Source organism: Hyaena hyaena, unplaced genomic scaffold (genome assembly GCF_003009895.1).
Source record: "Hyaena hyaena isolate Hyena2069 unplaced genomic scaffold, ASM300989v1 scaffold_9, whole genome shotgun sequence".
Classification (NCBI taxonomy): Eukaryota; Metazoa; Chordata; class Mammalia; order Carnivora; family Hyaenidae; genus Hyaena; species Hyaena hyaena.
Genome location: NW_024080641.1, coordinates 2,060,710 through 2,080,925, shown reverse-complemented (window position 1 = coordinate 2,080,925; position 20,216 = coordinate 2,060,710). Strand labels below are relative to the sequence as shown.

Sequence of the window (20,216 nt, the reverse complement as noted above, 5' to 3'; positions counted from 1 at the left end):
CTTGCTTTTGTTCCCCAATTCACTATAGAGGGGTGGTGGTGGAGCTCCTGTAAATGGAGTCTACAGGTTACTGGAGATGAGGCTATTGATGAGAATCCCTTTATCTGCTAGTGGAGCCTCTTAGCAGTTTAACCATTTGTTTTCTGTCCTTTATCCGTGGGCAGTCAGGAGTGCCTGAGGAATATCACACATATCCTACCTGGGGTGGGGGGTGCTAGCTCGTATTTTGCCCTCAGGCTTCCTTGTGCTCCCTCATCATATCCCCCCTGAACAAGTTTGACCCTTAAATCTTTAAGTTTATTGAAGGTGGAAAGTCTCATCTTCTGTAGCTTCTTCTTGCTGAGTTGGGGGTGTCGAGGTGTCCCTACCTATGGTGATAGAGCTCCTCCTTAAGGAATGTGGTGAGGGGCACCTGGGTGGCTCAGTTGGTTAAGCGTCCGACTTCGGCTCAGGTCATGATCTCACGGTTCTTGGGTTTGAGACCCGCGTCGGGCTCTGTGCTGACAGCCAGCTTAGAACCTGGAGCCTGTCTTCAGATTGTCTCCTTCTCTCTCTGACCCTCCCCTGCTCACGCTGTCTCTATCTTTCTAAAAAATAAATAAAACATTTAGAAAATTTTTAAAAAAAGAATGTGATGAAAACCTGAAGACAAGGGAGGGCAGCTGAGCTATGGTGCATAGTCCTGACCTTCTTCAGGATTCCGTACCAGACTGCCCAATCAGACTGTATGTCAGTATGTTACCATGTATGGAAGACAAAAAAGTAGAAATTGTATAAAAGGCTACACCCCGCCACACTCGGGGTTCAGTTTCTTGGGTACAAACCCACGATGAATAAAGTTGCTTTCTGGAAAGAAAAGCCTACGCGTCACGACTCTCTGTGCCAACCCCGGTCCCGTCACACTATGAGTCAATGTTGATCAGTTGAGGAGCATATTAGGGGAGTTACAAAATGGAGGCAGTTGAATCCAACGTGGACAACATACAGGAACCTCCTTGTGTAGAAAGGATCATCTGTTGGCTTGGTTACTGCAATGATAAAGTCTTGGCACCAGGAGGAGATACAGCAAAACTTAATTGGAACAACAGGAAAGAAACCCCAATCAAAGTCCTTTGGTAGTTGACAAAAATCATCTAGTCCAAGAGTTTAACCAATTGCTAAAGGAAAGAGAGTGACTTTTTAAAAATGTTTTATTTATTTTTGAGAGAGAGAAACAGCGCGTGAGTGGGGGAGGGCCACAGGGAGAGGGAGACATAGAATCCGAACCAGGCTCTGATCTGTCAGCACAGAGCCCGAGGTGTGGCTCAAACCCACAAACCATGAGATCACGACTCAAGCTGAAGTCAGATGCTCAACTGACTGAGCCACCTAGGCGCCCCAAGAAAAGGATTGTTTAAAGCTCCCATCTGAGTGGCGCCTGGGTGGCTTAGTCGGTTAAGCGTCCGACTTTCGCTTAGGTCATGATCTCCCGGTTCGTCGGTTCGAGCCCCGCGTCGGGCTCTGTGCTGACTGCCCGCTCAGAGCCTGGAGCCTGTTTCAGAGTCTGTGACTCCCTCTCTCCCTCCCCTGCTCACGCTGTCTCTCTCTCTATCCTAGAGATATTAACTTGTGGGTTTGTAAAATCAGTCATACCTTCACAGTTTGAGGATATGAAAAAGTCCAGTTGTGTCCTGGTAAATTCCAAGTCTTATTCCTCATGGACCAGGAAGAAACATTTTGATAAGTGATAGACTTCTTATTAAACATAGTATCTTTCTACATTATTTTTGAAATATAGATACAGAGAGAGTGCCAATCAGTACCTTGTAAAGAGGAGGTCCACCTAGGTAACCCAGATGTGCTTGACATGGGCAAAATTCTATGTATCCAGCAAGCTCTCTGAATTTGTGGTTCAACGTTAATGCTGCGCCCATTGTAGGAAGGAATTGTTAGTATAAATTGGGGAAAGTAGAATGAAAACGGAAAGGCACAACCATTGTAAGAGAATTGTGAGGTCTTCCACAGGTTCACAGGAATGAGAAGGCACATTAGTTTGTCCATTGGTTTCCTGTGAAGGAGGTACAGGTTTTATTTAGATACAGGGGCCCATGAAGAGTGCCCTTCTAATTTTATTGTAGTGGGAGTACATAATATGATTCATTAAGGACACCTTTATTTTGGAGCTAAATCCCCTTCTGTATTAGACTTTTAATCCTCTAAATAAACCAGGCCTCCTGGGTTTATATGGGGTGGGTTTTTAGTAATCGTCAGGTCAGGTTTAGGAAGGATATGTATGGCTTGCATGTTCAGAGATTTGTGAATTAACCTGGTTCAGGTGAATGATTTAATAAAGCTTTATAGTCTTTATTTATTGATAGATTTACAGTGAGAAAAGTCTTTTTTATATATGAATGTTAGAGGAGTCCATCCCATTTTCTAGCTGTTCAAATAATCCTATGCCAATTATCCTCACACAATAACAAGCAAAAAGATTGTCTATACCTGTGCTATTGTGAAAATATCTCTCAAGTCTACCTCAAGTTGCCCAGCTCAGGCAAACATTTAAAGACAATCGGAACTAGGATTTAGTATCCATAAAGGTCTATTATTGAAACATAATTTTTCTCCCTAGTAACTAACCCTCATTTCCCAAGATAGCCAAATCCAGACTAATTCGCTTGTAAAATGCATCTCGTTTAATAAACATGGCCTAATTATTCACATAACCTCAGCAAAAATAGCAATCAATTATAAGGATCTTTTAAAGTTCGCTTTGCTGGAACTTTTCATGGGAAATCTAGATTGAATTTTTAGTAGCCTCTCCGGGCCAAAAGCCAAGCCAAGCACCTGCCATCAGACATGGCCGCAATTCCTGTAGGTTTGGGCAAACTCCTCTTCTCGAGGTCCCGAAGATATCCTGAGGCTCCTACACCTGCCGCAAAGTGACCTTCTTTATTCACCTGGTAAGGCTTCTGGGAACTCTGTGAGCAAGGTATCAGGCCAACATTTCCAAGGGGCTTTATGGCTCCATGTTTCACAAACTCAACCTTAGTTCCTCAGAGCTGTAGGGTCATATCTGAGTCTATGCATGTCTCTCCAATAGGCCATTCCAGTCAAAGCCTTGGTAAAATAACAGCATTTCCAATGGCATCCTGTCACAAGGAGAAGAAATGCTTATTGAACTTAGGCAAATGATTACAATTGCCCTGAAACATTACTCACTGAGAGTCTTTGAATTGTAGGGGGTTTAGGTAGAGAGAAAGGTTAAATGCTTCAGTTTGTACACAAATGAATACTTAATCACATTTCCATTTGTCATAGATATCTTAAAAGAAAGTGTCCTCAATCTGGAAGACCAAACATTCGAGGACCAGCAATATTTCCAACAAGAGTTCCAAACTAGAATCATCTTTCTCAGATCATTTAGTCCAATGTTCCTAATTCTTGTTCAGTTCGAATGCAGCTTCTCACCCACTTAAGTCTTAATCTTAAAGATGTCAAATTCCTCTCTTTGTCCTAAAAGCCCTTTTTATTAATATCCTTGAAGATGAGTATCAGAACAATAACTATCAATGACAAAATCTCAGATATGGGTGTGGTTCACAATATGATATGAGAGTTCATTATGATACAATTAACAAGGTAATCTACTGTTCAAAGACACATAATACTTTGATAGAGCACCAAATGAAAACCCTATACCACGACATTAAAAGTTTAGGAACTTCACATATATTTGAGCCGTTCAAACATTTACCCATGCAATACAAGCTTTAATTTACCATTATTTGTTGGACGGTGTTTCCAGAGTAACTTAATATACCAGAAAAGGCCTAATTGGTCAAAAACACTTCATCTACGATTTAAATTCAGGAAAAGTTTGCTAAAACCTTAGTAAGCTACAAAGCACATCCTAAATAGGATTACAGATCATTACAAATCCTCAAACTTTAAATTACTTATTTAGCCAAGGTGGTAAAAAGAGATGCCAAAGGCAAATATGTAGGGCTATACAGTTGTTAGCAAAAGGTAGCTCCTTTAAAATTGAGAAGTTCTAACTAAGTAATCAACTAAGTAATCAAAAATTTGGTGAAAGATGAAGCCTAAAGCTTTGGCTTTCCTAGCAGACAAAAGAGGGGTGCCTGGGTGGCTCAGTCGGTTAAGCATCTGACTTCGGCTCAGGTCATGATCTCATGGTTTGTGGGTTCGAGCCCCGCATCAGGATCTGTGCTGACGTCAAGCTCAGAGCCTGGAGCCTGCTTCAGATTCTGTGTCTCCCTCTCTCTCTGCCCCTCCTCTGCTCATGCTCTCTCTCTCCCTCAAAAATAAATAAACGTTAAAAAAACGTTAAAATTCACTTTTGCAAACGTGATTTACCCACTTCTGTAATTTAAGTAGCAGTTAGTAGAGGACATTGACCAAACCCAGGACAGACAGAAGTCCATCATGATTCCAACACATACAGTCTTTGTCTTTACAGCCAGCTTCTCTAGGAAACAGTCCCCTGTTCTGTCCATCTGTTTTAATTCAATCGAGTATTAGTTTCCACTGGCTCATAATAGTGCAGGTTCTGTGGCCAGAAGCAACTAGACCAGAAATGTGAGTTAGACCAATGAGGATGCCTACACTGAAGTCTTAAGAATGGCAGCCATGTTAGTCCACTTAGGTGTCTGTCCCCTGCCCGAGACAGGCAACTTTGTATAAGGACAGGAATAAAGGGCATCAAGTTTCTGGGTCTTATTACCATTCCGTCTGGGGTAGTAACTTCAGCCAAAACACAGGCTTTCCCCTCCCCATAGAGCAGCCATGGGCCAGAGGATGGCAGCCTGACCAATTGACATGAAAGAGTTCCAATAAAACCTCACTTCTCAAAAAGCCCCTAAAATGCAAGTAAAGGAAGAAAAGAAGAAGTACCTAGCAAATTTGCACCAAAGCTCAGAGTCGAAATGAAAAGACTCCCAGTCCCACATGTTGGGCACCATATGAGGAGGCTTGGGGGTCATGGAGGGATTTGTGGGTCTGTACACTGTGGCCAAGAAAGAATTCGTGAAGACGTCTTTGGTGCAAAATGTGATTTTATTAAGGCATGGGGACAGGACCCAGGGGCAGAAAGAGCTGCACTGGGGTGGTGAAGCGCACCTGGGTATACACCTTGGACTTGGGGGAGGTCAAGTTCCAAACGGAAGTTTCCAAAGAGACTTGTATATGCTAAAGACTCACAGATTACTGGAGCCTATCGTGGAGCTAAGGTTGTTTCTCCTCTAGCAAAGCATTCATATGAAGACAGTAGGGAGTTCCTGGAGAAATGTTCTACTCTGCAGTTGCCCCAAGTATTTCTCAATGGGCTGCAAGCCATAAGGAAATTTAGTTTCATCTTCCATTTCCTTTTTGTCTTTGTTCCCCATTTCACTATGGAGGGGTGACGTTGGAGCTCCTGAAAATGGAGTCTACAGGTTACTGGCCTGGTTACTGAGGCTACTGGTTACTGGTTACTGAGGCTATTGATGGGATTTTCTTTTTCTGGCAAACTGGTGGAGACTTTTATCAGTTTCACCATTTGTTTTCTGTCCTTTGCTCTGTCTCTTGGCAGCCAGGAGTCCTTGAGGAATATCACCTATATCCCACATGGAGGTGGGGGTGTTAGCTTGTGTTTTCCCCACAGCCTGCCTTATGCTCCCTCATCACTGGGTCTGAAGGAGGAGGGTTCTGGAGCCCCAGGTCACCAGTTCTTACCCTGTTTCTGTCCCAACAGCACCCCGGGGCCCTGGCTCCATTGGCCCTGGTTGGTTCCTGACCCCACGCTTCCTGTTCAGCCTTTGCCTGCCCCAGCTCCCAGCACTGGCTGGCGGACAGGAAAAGGCCAGAGGAAACTCAGCTGGAAGAGGGTGAGGGGGCGTTCTGTGACGTGGGGCCTAGAAGGGAATGGCAAGATCCAGGTATGTCTGGTCCTTCCCAACTCCTCGATTCAGGAATTACATCTCATCCAGGTGGCCCTGCCTTGATGAAGGGACATGGGTTCCCAGTCTCTCCTTCTAGGACAGGAGACCAGCCCCAGACCTCTCCTCTTGGGAAACCAGTGAGGATCAGAGCAGAGGAAATGAGCCCGATATATAGACAAACACGTAAATCTTTATTTGCACCGTGGTAATGTGGCTTTTTACATTGGAACCTTCTGAACCTGGATCTGTGAAGGTTGTCCGTGTGGGACCTAGCCCTATGGAATACCTCTCTTGTAAGTGGGGAACCGGGAATTCATGGAATCCATCACCTTCTCAGGACGATAGCAAAGTGCTCTGGGGAGGGGAGGGTGCAAATAGCAGAACCTGATTAGGTCCTCAGTGAGGGACACCCCTCCCAGTTGCCCTATTTTTGATCTTATTCTAGCAATGACTCAAAGATAGCCCACAAAGGTAAGCCCCCCCCATCCCCAAGAGGACCACCTCCTCCATTTGGAAGGTGAAGACCCCACCTGTCACTCCAAGCCCTGCCTTCTTCAGTGGGCAACTCACATGGTGAGCAAGCCGATGATCAGTACCACACAGCCCCAGATCAGCAGCCCTACCACACGGCCTCTAGGCACATGCTCAGACTTGGGAGACTCTGATGGCTTGAGGGTAGAGGACAGGTCATGCCAGTTTCCTGTCTGGGTCCCATTGGTTGATGACTGGCTTCCAATGGTTGATGGCGAGGTTACAATGGTTGATGACTCAAACATTGTCTGGGCCATGGTTGAAGACTTGGACATTTCCGGGGCAATGCTTGAAGACTCGGACATTGTCTGGGCCGTGGTTGAAGACTTGGACATTTCCGGGGCAATGTTTGAAGACTCAGACATTGTCTGGGCTATGGTTGAAGTCTTGGACATTGTCTGGGCCATGGTTGAAGACTTGGACATTTTCGGGGCAATGCTTGAAGACTCGGACATTGTCTGGGCCATGGTTGAAGTCTTGGACATTGTCTCGGCAATGATTCTTTGAGGCAACACTGATAGAGGAGAGGGAAAGAGCAGTCGTCAGAGGCCCCAAGGGCCCGCAGTGGCCCCAGCAAGCTCTCTCCACTCCTACCTTCCCCAAGACCTACGTATTCCAGGTGATAATCAGGCCCCTAACTGCCTGAAGACTGGGAAAAGAGAGTGGTGGCCACACTGTGAGCAGAGGGCCACATTTCTGTGGCCTGAATCCACACCCCAATGGGAAGTTTTAACCTGCAGGCCAAGTCCCGAAGGTGACTGTCCCCCCAACTCCACGATCCTGAATTCCATACTTCTGTCAACCCGCCAGCACTGACCTGTGACTTCAAAATGGATGATGGAGGCTGGGCCATGTTGCTCAGTGCCCAACTCGCAGCGGTAGTTACCTGCATCCTCTGGCATCACCAGGGGCTTCGTCAGGGTGGGTCTTTTCCCCTTGTACACCAAGGTCTCAGAATTTCTCCCCCAAACCTAGACCCAAGCTCAAAGGGTCAGAGAGGCCTGGGGAATTCAGGGTTTGGGGAAGTACAGGGGTGAGGGCATCAAGGGACCTCAGTGGGGGGAGATGGGAGTCCAAGGTATACTGGTAAGGGAATCGGATCCCCGGGAATCAGTAGAAGTCAGATCTGGTAGGTCATGGGTCATAGCGACTGTGGGTACAAGCCTGTGGATACAGAGGTCGGGGGCTCACACAAGCTTAATGGTCTTGGGGTTGAAGGGCCCCACCCTGTAAAAGCTGTAGTTGGTCAGGCCTTCAGATAGTTTATGCCAGTCGAGCTCACAGTCCAGGATCATGTCTTCCTTTTCATGGACACTGATTTGTCGCACTGGGGAGAGGGGTTACAGTGATGTGCTTCCTCAGGATTTCTGGTTCAACCTCAACTCCCTCCCACGTGGTCTTGGCCCTGCCTTTTCTAATGGGCAGGCTTCAGTCTCCATCCCTTCAAGACTCCACCCGTCTTGCGCCAACCTCCAGCCCCTCCAAATGGCCCCACGTCTCTCACCCCCGCATTTAATGGACTTTTGACAAAGGTAATGGCGCTTTCGGCATATATGGCACCAGAACAGATACTGCAACATCACACCTGAAGGGGATGGATCAAGGCTGTATTTATCCTGACAGAGGAGACTAAAAGGAGAGGGCAGGGTCAAGGGCTGAGACGGAGGCGGAGCGGGGCGGGGGGATGTCAGGTGCCTAATCCCGGGAGGTCAGCCTAAGGGTCAGGGTTAGAAGGCAGTACTGCCAGAAGAGGGATCTAACCCAGCTCAGTAAGGAGCGCACATAGAATGGGCCCTGCTGCCCAGTAAGTTTGCAGTGCAGAAGGGCTATTGGGAACCAGAAACCTCTCAGATATGGGGAATGAAGACCCATCAGGACCCAAAGCAGGAGGAGATGGGCTGGGTTTAACCAGGGCGAGAATGAGGGATAGAAAACCAGCTCCCATAATCCGGACTCACCACATTTGTTGGGACAGAAACCTGTCTCAGAAGGAAGAAAAAAATAAAAGAAAAAGATGATCAGATTTCTAAGCTAAAGGAGATGAGACAGGGAGCGAAGGAATAGGTGGGTGTTTAGGCTCCTGGGTTGGAGGGATTAAGGACCCGGGTGCCTGGATCTCTGGGTCCAAGGGGGAACTAGGTCGGGAAAGGTAATAGGATAGGTATAGACAAACAGGGAGCTGGGGACAGGGACCCTGGGACTGTTGGAGGAAGGGACTGTGGTCCCTGATGGACTCCCTTTTTTTCCTCACCTCTCTTTTGCAACTCAGCAATGCTCTGCAGAAAGGTTGTCTTTTCCTGAGTCACCATCTCAATGAACTCCTTCAGGAAAGCGTCACCTGGGAAGCAGCAGGGTGACACGGAGTGCATCTCCTCCCTCCCCACCCCAGTAGTTAGGTAAAGAAAATTTGCTTCTGCCTGAAGAGCCTGGCATTTCATGTTGGGACCTTCTCAGGGAGGAACAATGAAATTGAATGACCACTTAACATGCTGGCCACTGAGCTAAGCGACGGCCTGGGTGCAGGCACTGTTATGATGTATTTTAGAGGGGACAAAGGTAGGAAATCCCTCCCGCAAGGCCACACAGCAAAGGGATGACCAGGGAAGAATTTGAACCTAGGCAGTTTGGCTTCAGAGCCAAAAGATTCTGGAGCCTCTCCCCTGGCCCATGTGTGCATTTACCTGTTACACCACGGTTTGTGATAAGTCTCAGCCTCCTCACAAAACTCAAGACTGAGGATTCCATTGTGGCTTCATCTGGAAGGACACAGGGGATGCGGGTTAGGAGATAGAACCTCAGATTCCAAACCTTGCTGTATCATTAGCTCGGCTAGTGTTAAAAACTACAATACCCATGTCGCTATTGGGCAAGGATTGCGCTGTAAGGCAATTGCCCGCCCGTTGCCTTCTGGGAGTTGTAGTCTTTTACATAAAATTGCTTTTTTTATGTAAAGCAAAAAAATATATATATATATATATGGAAGACGGGCTTTACCAACCCTGGGGAGGCCTGGATTCTGGATCCCAAACTTCTCCTTTCCCGAATATAGTAGTTTTTGCCTTCAGCCCTTCCGTCCCTCTCCCCCTGCCCCCTCTGCAGGAAGCCTAGCTTCAGACCCCTCCTTTCCCGGGACCCACGTTCTACGCTGCCCTCACCGACAATCCCAATAAATTTGGCCTTTACATCTGACAGGATCGTGAAATTCCTCACGGATTCATTTATCATTCTCATCACTTCTCTTTGACGCTCGGGGGCCACGTGGGTAGGCAGGTAATCCTTATCCAAGGAGTCCAGCGCTGCTACGACCCTCCGATCACATATGATACAGCCCCGGGCAGGAAGCAGGTAGCCGGATAGCACCCCCACCAGGAGGGCTAGTTGAGGACCCATTGCTGCCAGAGCGCTCAGCCCGCGCAGAACCCCGAGGAGGGTCCTCCCACCCCGCACGGAGGAAGTGATCGCTAAGGGGAAAGAAGCCCTTCCCCGAGACTAAGACCCCCAGTTTCCAGGGCTCCCACTTCTCGGTTAGGAAACCGAGGAGTCCGGAGTCCCGATGCACCCTTAACAGCCGCCGCCCGACCTTGAATTTAAAAGTTGTTCCCTCAAATACTAGGGTTCCCTGAAGGGCCGAATCCAGGCTGTAGAAGGGCCGAGCGGGCCACGTTCTTCCACTCTATTTTCCCCCGACTAAAATTAAGGATGTTGTTGGAGCGAGGCGGAGGCTGGTCACGTGACGTGGAGAGCTTTATGACTGGAGTCAGACTCGACGATCTCCTCAAGATATAAGGAATTCCCACAGCGTCCACCTTCTAGCTTCCTACTTGGGCCCCCGACTTCCCTAGAGACGCTCCCAGGGAGTTCCCTTGGCCCCGCCCACAAACGCAATCCGGAGTTTGATTGGACGGCAACAAAGGGAGGCTCCGCCTAGTTCCAGGATAACTCAGAGGCCGCGCCTCTTGGACTAGAACTTTCATCGTGTCCTCCCAGATGAGGCCCTCGAGGCGGTCGTGTTAGGGTGAAGGGGGTAGGCTCCCTTCCTCCTCCTGGCAACTGGCATGGACGATGGCTGGGGGCTGGCTTTAGGTTCTGATGGAGGAGTGGTGTGGACCCCCGCGCCCCTGCATCTTCCTCTGCTTCAGGTATCAACAGCACCCCGGGGCCCTAGCTCCGTTGCCGCTGGCGGTTCCAGTTCAATCTTTGCCTCTGCCCCGGCTCTCAGCACTGGCTGGGGGAGAGGAAAAGACCAGAGGAAAACCGGCTGGAAGAACGAGGAGGGGGCTTACCGCGAGGGGATAGGTTTGGGGGAGGAAATACTCCTCAGCCAGGTGACCCTGCCACTACGAAGGGACCAGGGTTCCCAGTCTTTCCTTCTAGGGCAGGAGACCAGCCCCAGACCTCTTCTTCGCTAAACCAAGAGTGAGGATCAGACCTTAGGAAAATGAATACCATATTTAGGCAACCAGATAAATCTTTATTTGTGATTGGGTGCTGTGGCCTTTTCCGTTGGTTCCGGCGGAACCTGGGTCTGTGACAGCGGGCTCTGGGACGGCCGACTCTCTTTAACCTCGTCCTGTGGGGCAGCTGCCTTGTCGGTGCGGAACCAGAGGTTTATGGAATGGATCACCGTCCCATACCGAAAGCAAAGGACGCTGGGGGAGGGTAGCAAACAGCGGAACCAGATTAGGCACTGAGTGAGGGACTTCCCCCCCGCCCAGCCTCCCTATATCTGATCGTTTCCTAGCAATAACCCAAGCTTCGCACACCTAGGTGAGCCCCACCCTGTTTCCTAAGCCCCTCCCCCAAGAGACCCCCTCCATTAGGAACTTGGAGACCCCGCCCGTCGCCCCAAGCCCTGCCTTCTGCAAGGGGCCGCTCACGCAGTGGCAAAGCCGATAATGAGAAACACAAAGCCCCAGGTCAGCATCTCTAACAGAAAGCCTCTCGGCTCTTTCTCAGGCTTCAGGCACTCTGACCGCTTGAGGGATCCGAACCGCTGGTTCTGGATTCCAGTGTTGGGTTTCGGTATCTCTTCAATGACTCTTTTAGGCAACACTGAGAGAGAAGGAGCAGTCCTGGGAGGGCACCTGGGAGGGCCCGCTGTGGCCCAGGCAAGCTGTCTCCCCCCCAACCTTCCCCAAGAGCCAGGCCTTCCAGGAGATAATCACGCCCCTCGGGGCCTGAAGACGGGTCACTGGGAGGGAGGACACACACACACACAGGGGCAGGAAGCCACACCCCCGTGGCCTGAAACCTGAAACCGCACGCCAATAGGAAGTTATGCCCCCAGGCCACGCCCTGAAGCTGACTGTCCCCCAAACCCAGAACCCTATATTCAACACTTCTGTCGACTCCCTGGCACTGACCTGTGACTTGAAAATGGATGACGGTGGCTGGGCCGGATCGCACAGTGCCCAACTCGCAGCGGTAGTTACCTGCATCCTCTGGCATCACCAGTCGTTGGGTCAGAGTGGGCCTTCTCCCCTTGTACAGCAAGGTCTCAGAATTGCTCCCCCAAACCTAGACCCAAGCTCAAGGGGTCACAGAGGCCTGGGGAATTCAGGACTTGGGGTAGTCCAAGTGTGAGGGCATCACGGGACCTCAGTGGGGGGAGACGGTAGTCCAGGGTACACTGGTAAGGGCATGGGATCCCCAGGGATCAGTAGAATTCAAACTTGGCAGGTCACGGGTCATAGGGATTCTGGGAACAAGTCTGTGGATACACGGGAAGGGTGTTCACAGAACCCTAATGGACTTGGGGGTGAAGGTCCCCACCCTGTAAAAGCTGTAATTGGTCAGGCCTTGAGAAAATTTATGCCAGTTGAGCTCACAGTCCAGAATCATGTCTTCCTTCTCATGGACGTTGATTTGGCGCACTGGGGACAGGGGGTTACACTTGGATACTCCTTCACGGTTCCTGGCCCTCTCTCCAGTCCCACCCACTTGTCTAGCCCCCCCCCTTTTCTGGCAGTCTCCCTCCACCCCTCTTGAGCCAACCCCTCCAGCTGGCCCCAGATCTCACCTCCACAATCTCTGGACTTTCGACAAACGTGAAGCTGCTTTTTACAGTTACTGCACCAGATCAGAAGCTGCAGCATGGTACCTGAAAGGACAGGATCAAGCCTGTATTTGCACTGAGAGACGATGCAAACGGAGAGGGCAGGGCCAAGCGCTGGGTTGGGTCAGGTGCAGAATCCCTAGAAATCAGCCCAAGGGGCGGGGCTAGAAGTGGTCCTGCATCAAGAGGGATCTAACCAGGCTCAGGAAAGAGCACACATAGAGTAGGGCCCGCTGCCCAGTAAGTCCACAGTGCCGAAGGACTGTTGGGGACCAGGAACACCTCAGACTGGGGAATGAAGACCCATCAAGACCCGAAGCAGGAGAAAGGCTGGGTATTCGTGAATCATATTTGAGGGGTAGAGACCAGCTCCCATAATCCAAACTCACCACATTTGTTGGGACAAAAATCTGCCTCAGAAGAAAGAAAAGAGAATAATGATCAGATTCCTCAGTTAAAGAAAATGAGAGAGTGGGGGAGGGAAGGAATAGGTTGGGGTTTGCACCCTTGGGTTAGATGGAGGAAGGACCTGGGTGACCGAATCTCGGGGTCCAAAGGAGGGCCAGATCCAGATAGGTGAGGGTTTGGCCATAGCAATCAAGGGGCTGGGGACAGAGACCCTGGGACAGTTGGAGGAAGGGGCTGTGGTCCCTGATGGACTCCCATCTTCTCTCACCCTCTCTTTGGAACCGAGTGATGTAGCCCCGAAAGGCTGCCTTTTCCAGAGTCAACATCCAGGAGAACTCCTTCATGAAAGTGTCATCTGAGAAGGAGCAGGGTGACATGGAGTGTTTCCCCTCCCCCTCTCCCCCCGGAGTGAGGTACAGGAAGTTTCCCTCTGTCTGAAGAGATTGGCATTCCATGTTTGGGACGTCTCAGGGAGGGACAATGAAATTGAATGACCATTTAACAATGCTGGCCACTGAGCTAAGCGACACCTGACGTGCAGGCACTGTTATGATCCAGATTAGAGGTGACAATCCTAAGTAATCTCTCCCTCAAGGCCACACAGCTAGGGGAAGACCGGGCCAGAATTTGAACCGAGGCAGTTTGCCCCCAGAGCCACTACCAGACCCGTCCTTGCCAAAAATCATTTTTTTTTAAATATTTTTTTAAATATTTATTTATTTTTGAGAGAGAGAGACAGAGTGTGAGCAGGGGAGGAACATAGAGAGAGGGAGACTCAGAGTCTGAAACAGGCTCCAGGCTCTGACCTGTCAGCACAGAGCCCGATGCGGGGCTCAAACTCACGAATTGTGAGATCATGACCTGAGCTAAAGTCAGACGCTTAACCGACTGAGCCACCCAGGCGCCCCGCCAAAAATCATTTCTATGAAAGATTCTGGAGCCCCTCCCCTGGCCCCTGTGTGACTTTACCTGCTACATCGCTGTTTCTGATAAGTTTCACACTCCTCAGAAAACTCAACACAGCCATGTGCATTGTCGCCTCATCTGGAAGGACACGGGATGCAGGGAGGGGAGACAGAACCTCAGATTCCAAGCCTTACCATCTCATTGGCTCAGCTAGTTTTAAAAACTGCAATCAATACCCATGAGTTTACCGGGCAAGGATGGGCTGTAAATGGATTGTTGGCCCTTTGCCTTCTGGGAGTTGTAGTCTTTTACATAAAGTTGCAGGGTAAGGGGTAGGGGAACAATGTATTGGCTAGACCTGAGAAAGGACTGGAATCTGCATCCCAGCCTTCTTCTTTCAAGAACCCAGCACACTCTCCCTGCATCCCTACCTTCCTTCCCTCCTGCCCCCTCCCACAGCAATCTTACAACCCAGACCTCTGCTTCCCCATGACCCTGGATTCCCTTACTCTACCCTGCCCTCACCGATAACCCCCATAAAGGGATCCTCTAAATCTGGAAGGTCCCGGAAATTCTCCACGGTTTGTCTTATCGTTTCCATCACTTCTCTGTGACGCTCGGGGGCAAGGTGGGTAGGCAGGTATTCCTTATCCAAGGAGTCCAGGGCGGCCAGGACCCTTCGATCACATATGACACAGCCCCGGGCAGACAGTAGGCACCAGGCTAGCGCCCCCACCAGGAGGGCCAGTTGAGGACCCATTGCCGCCAGAGCGCTCAGCCGAGCAGGACCCCGGGAAGCGTCCTCCGACCCCACGCAGAGGAGGTGATCGTTAAGGGAAAAGAAGCTCTTCTCCAAGACTAAGACCCTCAATTGGCAGGGCTCCCACTTCTCGGTTGGGAAACTGAGGAGTCCGGAGTCCCGATGCACCCTCAACAGCCGCCGCCCGACCTTGACGTTGAACGTTGTCCCCTGGAATACGAGGGGTCGCTGAAGGGCCGAATCCACGCTGAGGGCGTTTAGAGGCGCTGAGCAGGTCACGTTCTTCCAACCTTTATGCCACGACTAAAATTGAGGACGTTGTGGAGCGAGGCGGAGGTTGGTCACGTGATGTGGAGCGCTTTATGACTGGAGTCAGACTCGACAATCGCCTCAGTCGACAAGGAAATCCCACGGTCGGCGTCTTCCACCTTCCTACTTGGGCCCCCGACTTCCCTAGAGACACTCCCAGGGGGTTTCCTTGGCCCCGCCCACAAACCCAACTCTGAGCCTGATTGGACCGCAACAAAGGGAGGCTCCGCCTATGTTTCCAGGATAAGGCCGACCGCTCTCTCTGGGACTGGAACTTTCGTCTGGTCCTCCCAGATGAGGCCTTTGAGTGGTCGGGTTGGGGTGGAGGGGGTGGGGGCTCAGACTAATGAGTCTGGGTGGAGTTCGAGAAGGAAGGGAGCCTGCCTCCTGGGTGCTAGCTCTTGGGTCTCAGGGAGAAAGGGTGTGGACCCCCGGGTCCCGTGTTCTTACCGTGCTTCAGGTCCCAACTGCACCCCGGGACCCTGACTCCGTTGGCTCTGGTTGCTCCCTGACCCCGCTGTTCCTGTTCAACCTTTGCCTCTGTCTCAGCTCCCAGCACTGGCTGGGGGACAGGAAAAGGCGAGAGGAACCCCACTGGAAGAGTGGGGAGGGGACGGACCTGGGGGATGGAATCTGAATAGGGCTAGCTCTTCCCCATTCCTTGACTCGGGAATTACATCTCAGCCCGGGAGGCCCTGCCGCCACAAAGGGACCCCAGGAGACCAGCCCCAGACCTCTCCGCTCGGAAAACCAAAAGTAAGGATCAGAGTGGAAGAAATAAAGTCCAGTATTTAGACAACCAGAAAATCTTTATTTGTGACTTGGTACCGTGGCCTCTTACATCGGTTCCGTCGGATCCTGGCTCTGTGACAGTGGGCTCTGTGACATTGGACTCTCTGAAACCTGGTCCTGTGGGACAGATGCCTCGTTCCTGAGGAACCAGGACTTTACGGAATCGATCACCTTCCCAGGCAGAGAGCAAAGTATCCTGGGGGAGGGTGGGGTGCAAATAGCGGCACCAGATTAGGTCCTGAGGGATAACCCTCCCCGCCTCCCTCTATTTGATCTTCTTCTAGCAATGACCCAAGCTTGGCTCACCTTGATAATCCCTACACTGTTTTCTGAACCCCATCCCTTAAAGGACCCCCTCCTCCTGCATTGGGAAGTTGGAAGCCCCGCCCCTCTCTCCAAGTCCTGCCTTCTTCAGTGGGCGGCTCACGCGGTGACTACGCAGATGATCAGAAACCCACAGCCCCAGATCAGCAGCGCTACAAGGCGGCCTCTCAGCAGGTTCTCAGGCTGCGGGTACTCTGGCGGCAGGGGGGTTGGGGACAGCTGCTCCTCAGTTGCAAAATTTGATGACGGTATCTCCTCAATGATTCTTTGAGGCAACACTGATTGAAGGAGAGAGAAAGAGCAGTCCTGGGAGGGCACCAAGCTCCCCCGTGGCCCAGGCATGCTCCCTTCCCCGAGAGCCAGACCTTCCAGGGGATAATCACGACCTTAACTACCTAAAGTGCAACCAAAGGGGCGGTGGCCACATCCCTGTGACCCAGAACCACACCCGACAGGAAACATTGCCCTGCAGGCTATGCCCCAAGCTGACTGCCCCACCCCCGCCCACCCCAGGACCCTGAATCCCACACTTCTGTCCCCAGCACTGACCTGTGACTTGAAAATGGATGATGGTGGCTGGGCCGGACTGCACAGTGCCCAACTCGCAGCGGTAGTTACCTGCATCCTCTGGCCTCACCAAGGGCTTGGTCAGGGTGGGCTGTTTCCCCTTATACACCAAGGTCTCAGAATCGGTCCCCCAAACCTAGACCCAAGCTCAAGGGTCTCAGATGCCTGGGGTTTTCAGGGTTTGGGGTAATACAGGTGTGAGAGTATCACTGGATCTCAGTGGGGAGATGGGAGTCCAGGATATACTAGTAAGGGCATCGGGTCCCCAGGGATTATTAGTAGAAGTCAAACCTGGTAGGTCATGGGTCATAGGGATTGTGGGAGCAAGTTTGTGGATACAGGGGTCAGGCTCACAGAGGCCTAATGGACATGGAAGTGAAGGGCCCCACCCTGTAAAAGCTGTAATTGGTCAGGCCTTCAGATAATTTATGCCAGTTGAGCTCACAGTCCAGAATCATGTCTTCCTTCTCATGGACGTTGATTTGGCGCGCTGGGGACAGGGGGATAAGGTCAGGTGCTTCTTGGTTCTCCCTCAGCTTCCTCGCACTTGGTCTTGGCCCCCCTTTTCTGGTGAGCAGGCCCCAGTCTCCACCCTCTCTAGAAGGCGACTCTCCTCTGGCTCCTCCCCTCCTGCGCCAACCCCCTTCCCCCAGATGGCTCCAGATCTCTCACCCCCGCAATCATAGGACTTTCGACAAACGTGAAGCTGCTTTTTACAATTACTGCACCAGATCAGAGGCTGCAACATCATACCTGAAGGGGCAAGATCAAGGCTGTATTTATCCCAACAGAGGAAACTAACAAGAGGGCAGGGTCAAGGGCTGGGGAGGGGTCAGGGGCCTAATCCCTAGGAGATCAGCCTAATTAGTGGGGCTAGAAGGCAGTTCTGCTGGAAGAGGCATCTAACCATGCTCAGTGAAGAGCGCACATGGAATATGACCCGCTGTCCAGTAAGGACCAGGAACCTCTCAGACGTGGCGGGGCGGGGTGGGGGGGGAGAATGAAGATGGATCTAGACCCAAAGCAGGAGAAAGGCTGGGCATTATCCAGGGCAAGAATAAGGGATAGAAGACCAGCTCGCATAATCTGGACTCACCACATTTGTTGGGACAAAAAGCTGCCTCAGCAAAAAGAAGAAAAAAAAAAGATGATCAGATTTCTAATCTAAAGAAGATGAGAGAGGAAGCAAAGGAATAGGTTGGGGTTTGGGGTCTTGGATTTGAGGGAGGCAGGATCTGGATGTTTGGATCTCTGGGTCCAAGGGAGGGCTGGGTCTGAAGAGGTGAAGGGCTGGACATAGAGAAGTAGGGCCTGGGGACAGAGACCCTGACTTTTGGAGGAAGGGAGGCTGTGGTCCCTGATGGACTCTCATCTTCCCTCACCTTCTTTTTGGAACCGAGCCACATTGCGCTGAAAGGTTGCCTTTTCCAGAGTCAACATCCAGGAGAACTCCTTCACGAAAGCATCGTCTGAGAAGGAGTAGGGTGACGTGGAGTGCTTCCCCCACCCCCACCCACCCCAGGAGTGAGGTGCAGGAAGTTTCCCTCTGTCTGAAGAGCGTTGCATTCCACACTGGGGACTTCTCAAGGAGGGACAATGAAATTGAATGACCACTTAACAATGCTGGCCACTGAGCTAAGCAACCTGGGTGCAGGCACTATTATGACCCAGTTTAGAGGTGACAAACCTGGGAAATCGGTCCCTCAAGGCCGCACAGCTAGGGGATGACCAGGCCAGAATTTGGACCCAGCCAGTTTGGCTCCAGAACCAAAAGATTCTGGAGCCCTTCCCCTCGTCCATCTGTGCATTTACCTGATATGCCACTGTTTGTGATAAGTCTCACACTCCTCAGAAAACCTAACACGGACGTTTCCATTGTGGCCTCATCTGGAGGGACACAGGGGATGCGGAGGGGAGATAAAACCTCAGATTTCAATCCTTATGGACTCATTGTAGTGTTAAAAACTACAATACCCATGTGGCTACTGGGAAAGGCTCGGGCTGTAAGGGATTCACCACCTGTTGCCTTCTGGGAGTTGTAGTCTTTTACATAGATTGCAGGGTAAGGGGTAGGGGAACGTAGTATTTCCTGTCCCTGGGGAAGCCTGGAATCTGCGACCCAGCCTTCTCCACCAGAAACCCAGTAGACTCTGGCTCCAGCCCTTCCTTCCCTTGCTCCCCCCCCCCGGACCCCCGTCCCTAGCAATCCTAGCCCCAGACTCCCCCTTTCTCAGGACCCGGGGTTCCCACGCTCTACCCTGCCCTCACCGATAACCCCCATAAAGGTATCCTCTAAATATGGCAGGTTCCAGAAATTCCTCACGGTTTGTCTTATCGTTTCCATCACTTCTCTGTGACGCCCGGGCGCCATGTGGGTTGGCAGGTATTCCTTATCCAAGGAGTCCAGCGCCGCTACGACCCTCTGATCACAAATGACACAGCCCCGGGCAGGAAGCAGGCAGCCGGCTAGCGCCCCCACCAGGAGGGCTACTTGCGGACCCATTGCCGCCAGAGCCTCAGCCCCCGTAGAACCCCCGGATAGGATCCTCCCACCCCACACGGAAGAGGTGATCGCTAAGGGGAAAGAAACACTTCCCCGAGTCTAAGGGGAATTTGCAGGGCTCCCACTTCTCAGTTAGGAAACCGAGGAGTCCGGAGTCCCAATGCACCCTAAACGGCCGCTGCCCGACCTTAACGTTGAATGTTGTCCCCTGGAATACTGGGATTCACTGAAGGACCGAATCCAGGCTGAGGGCTTTTGGAGGGGACGAGCAGGCCACGTTCTTCCGCCCTATTTTCCCAGACTGAAATGAAGGATGTTGTTGGAGCGAGGCGGAGGTTGGTCACGTGATGTGGGGAGCTTTATGCCCGGCGTCAGAGTCACCGTTCGCCCAGATCTGCAAGGAATTCCCAAAGCCTCCCCTTCTAGGGGCGCCGACTTCCCTCGAGACCCTCCTAGGGAGTTTCCCTGGCCCCGCCCACAAACCCAGCCCTGATTGGACGGCAACAAAGGGAGGCTCCGCCTATGGTTCCAGGAGATCGCAGAGACCGCTGGCTTCTCAGAGTAGAACTTACTTCTCGTCAGTTCAGGCTTCTACAGCCACAGGCATCTGGCCTTCAGCTTCCTCAACCCTTAGTTTCTGGGCCCAGGCTTCCGGCTAGATGCCTAGGATCTTTTGGAATCTTTGGCGTCAAGCCACGAAATTGGGAAGTGGCGCTTTCTAACCCCAGGACTACGACTCCCAGGAGGACCCGGGGTGTCTCCCTAGCGGATTATCCCAGCCAGCCCCGGGGCTAAATGGGAGATTTAGGTCCAGAGTTACACCCGCTACTCACTCCCTCCTCCTCCCTCTCTTCCTAGCCTGGGGGGCTTGATGCCAAGGTTCCAGAGGAAAGAGAACCAGTCCTGAGAACCTGGGGCTCAGAGCTACGGGTCCTGGAAGGTTCTCTCTCCTTTTCTACATCACTGAATCAGACCACCATAAAAACCACCGGGACTCACACAAGCCTGAAAACAAGAGGCTGTCAGATCTGAGCAGGGACAACACTCCTAGACATGAGCAGTTCTGGATTCTCCCTCACACACACACACACACACACACACACACACACATACACTCGCACACGCACGACTTCACAAAACCTG

General features: G+C 51.3%; 3 protein-coding genes across 9 annotated transcripts; all 3 read right to left on the bottom strand.

Moving 5' to 3' along the window:
* Positions 1-6,088: 6,088 nt before the first annotated feature.
* On the bottom strand, positions 6,089-10,312 carry LOC120242112 (izumo sperm-egg fusion protein 1-like). 4 transcript variants are annotated; one of them, XM_039247647.1, is made up of 9 exons: positions 9,605-10,312; positions 9,131-9,205; positions 8,701-8,787; positions 8,408-8,428; positions 7,954-8,034; positions 7,676-7,776; positions 7,267-7,420; positions 6,489-6,963; positions 6,089-6,272 (listed from the first exon to the last, which is right to left on the bottom strand). In XM_039247647.1, exons 1-9 carry the CDS (start codon positions 9,837-9,839, stop codon positions 6,194-6,196), a joined length of 1,308 nt encoding a protein of 435 aa, XP_039103578.1. In that variant the 5' UTR covers positions 9,840-10,312; the 3' UTR covers positions 6,089-6,193. The 4 variants fall into 4 exon arrangements, with proteins under 4 accessions (XP_039103578.1, XP_039103587.1, XP_039103594.1 ...); XM_039247656.1 differs by having other exon boundaries at positions 10,030-10,312; XM_039247663.1 differs by lacking the exon at positions 9,605-10,312 and adding an exon at positions 9,448-9,503.
* A 587-nt stretch (positions 10,313-10,899) lies between these two features.
* Positions 10,900-15,614, bottom strand: LOC120242142 (izumo sperm-egg fusion protein 1-like). 3 transcript variants are annotated; one of them, XM_039247685.1, is made up of 9 exons: positions 15,338-15,614; positions 13,882-13,956; positions 13,181-13,267; positions 12,894-12,914; positions 12,469-12,549; positions 12,222-12,322; positions 11,813-11,966; positions 11,327-11,501; positions 10,900-11,098 (listed from the first exon to the last, which is right to left on the bottom strand). In XM_039247685.1, the coding sequence occupies exons 2-9, from the start codon at positions 13,943-13,945 to the stop codon at positions 10,921-10,923; spliced, it is 861 nt and encodes a 286-aa protein (XP_039103616.1). In that variant the 5' UTR covers positions 13,946-13,956; positions 15,338-15,614; the 3' UTR covers positions 10,900-10,920. The 3 variants fall into 3 exon arrangements, with proteins under 3 accessions (XP_039103616.1, XP_039103604.1, XP_039103612.1); XM_039247673.1 differs by lacking the exon at positions 15,338-15,614 and adding an exon at positions 14,344-15,026; XM_039247681.1 differs by lacking the exons at positions 12,894-12,914; positions 13,181-13,267; positions 15,338-15,614 and adding an exon at positions 14,344-15,026.
* Positions 15,615-15,677: 63 nt separating this feature from the next.
* Positions 15,678-19,533, bottom strand: LOC120242166 (izumo sperm-egg fusion protein 1-like). Of its 2 annotated transcripts, none has more exons than XM_039247704.1 (9): positions 18,839-19,533; positions 18,383-18,457; positions 17,953-18,039; positions 17,667-17,687; positions 17,243-17,323; positions 16,960-17,060; positions 16,553-16,706; positions 16,107-16,281; positions 15,678-15,875 (listed from the first exon to the last, which is right to left on the bottom strand). In XM_039247704.1, the coding sequence occupies exons 1-9, from the start codon at positions 19,071-19,073 to the stop codon at positions 15,725-15,727; spliced, it is 1,080 nt and encodes a 359-aa protein (XP_039103635.1). In that variant the 5' UTR covers positions 19,074-19,533; the 3' UTR covers positions 15,678-15,724. The 2 variants fall into 2 exon arrangements, with proteins under 2 accessions (XP_039103635.1, XP_039103641.1); XM_039247710.1 differs by having other exon boundaries at positions 15,798-15,875; positions 16,086-16,281.
* Between the last annotated feature and the right edge of the window lie 683 nt (positions 19,534-20,216).

Excerpts from the sequence above, each read along its gene's own strand:
- LOC120242112 (XM_039247647.1), bottom strand. The coding sequence starts at position 9,839 with ATGGGTCCTCAACTAGCCCTCCTGGTGGGGGTGCTATCCGGCTACCTG. Across the intron at positions 7,777-7,953 it reads AAAGTCCATTAAATGCGGGG|TGCGACAAATCAGTGTCCAT; the intron begins GTGAGAGACGTG and ends CCCTCTCCCCAG. Across the intron at positions 6,964-7,266 it reads CATCCATTTTGAAGTCACAG|TGTTGCCTCAAAGAATCATT; the intron begins GTCAGTGCTGGC and ends CTCCTCTATCAG.
- LOC120242142 (XM_039247673.1), bottom strand. The coding sequence starts at position 14,578 with ATGGGTCCTCAACTGGCCCTCCTGGTGGGGGCGCTAGCCTGGTGCCTA. Across the intron at positions 12,915-13,180 it reads CACTCGGTTCCAAAGAGAGG|ATTTTTGTCCCAACAAATGT; the intron begins GTGAGAGAAGAT and ends CTTCTGAGGCAG. Across the intron at positions 12,550-12,893 it reads TTTTTGTCCCAACAAATGTG|GTACCATGCTGCAGCTTCTG; the intron begins GTGAGTTTGGAT and ends CTGTCCTTTCAG.
- LOC120242166 (XM_039247704.1), bottom strand. The coding sequence starts at position 19,073 with ATGGGTCCGCAAGTAGCCCTCCTGGTGGGGGCGCTAGCCGGCTGCCTG. Across the intron at positions 18,458-18,838 it reads TACCTTTATGGGGGTTATCG|ATGAGGCCACAATGGAAACG; the intron begins GTGAGGGCAGGG and ends GTGTCCCTCCAG. Across the intron at positions 17,688-17,952 it reads GGCTCGGTTCCAAAAAGAAG|CTTTTTGTCCCAACAAATGT; the intron begins GTGAGGGAAGAT and ends TTGCTGAGGCAG.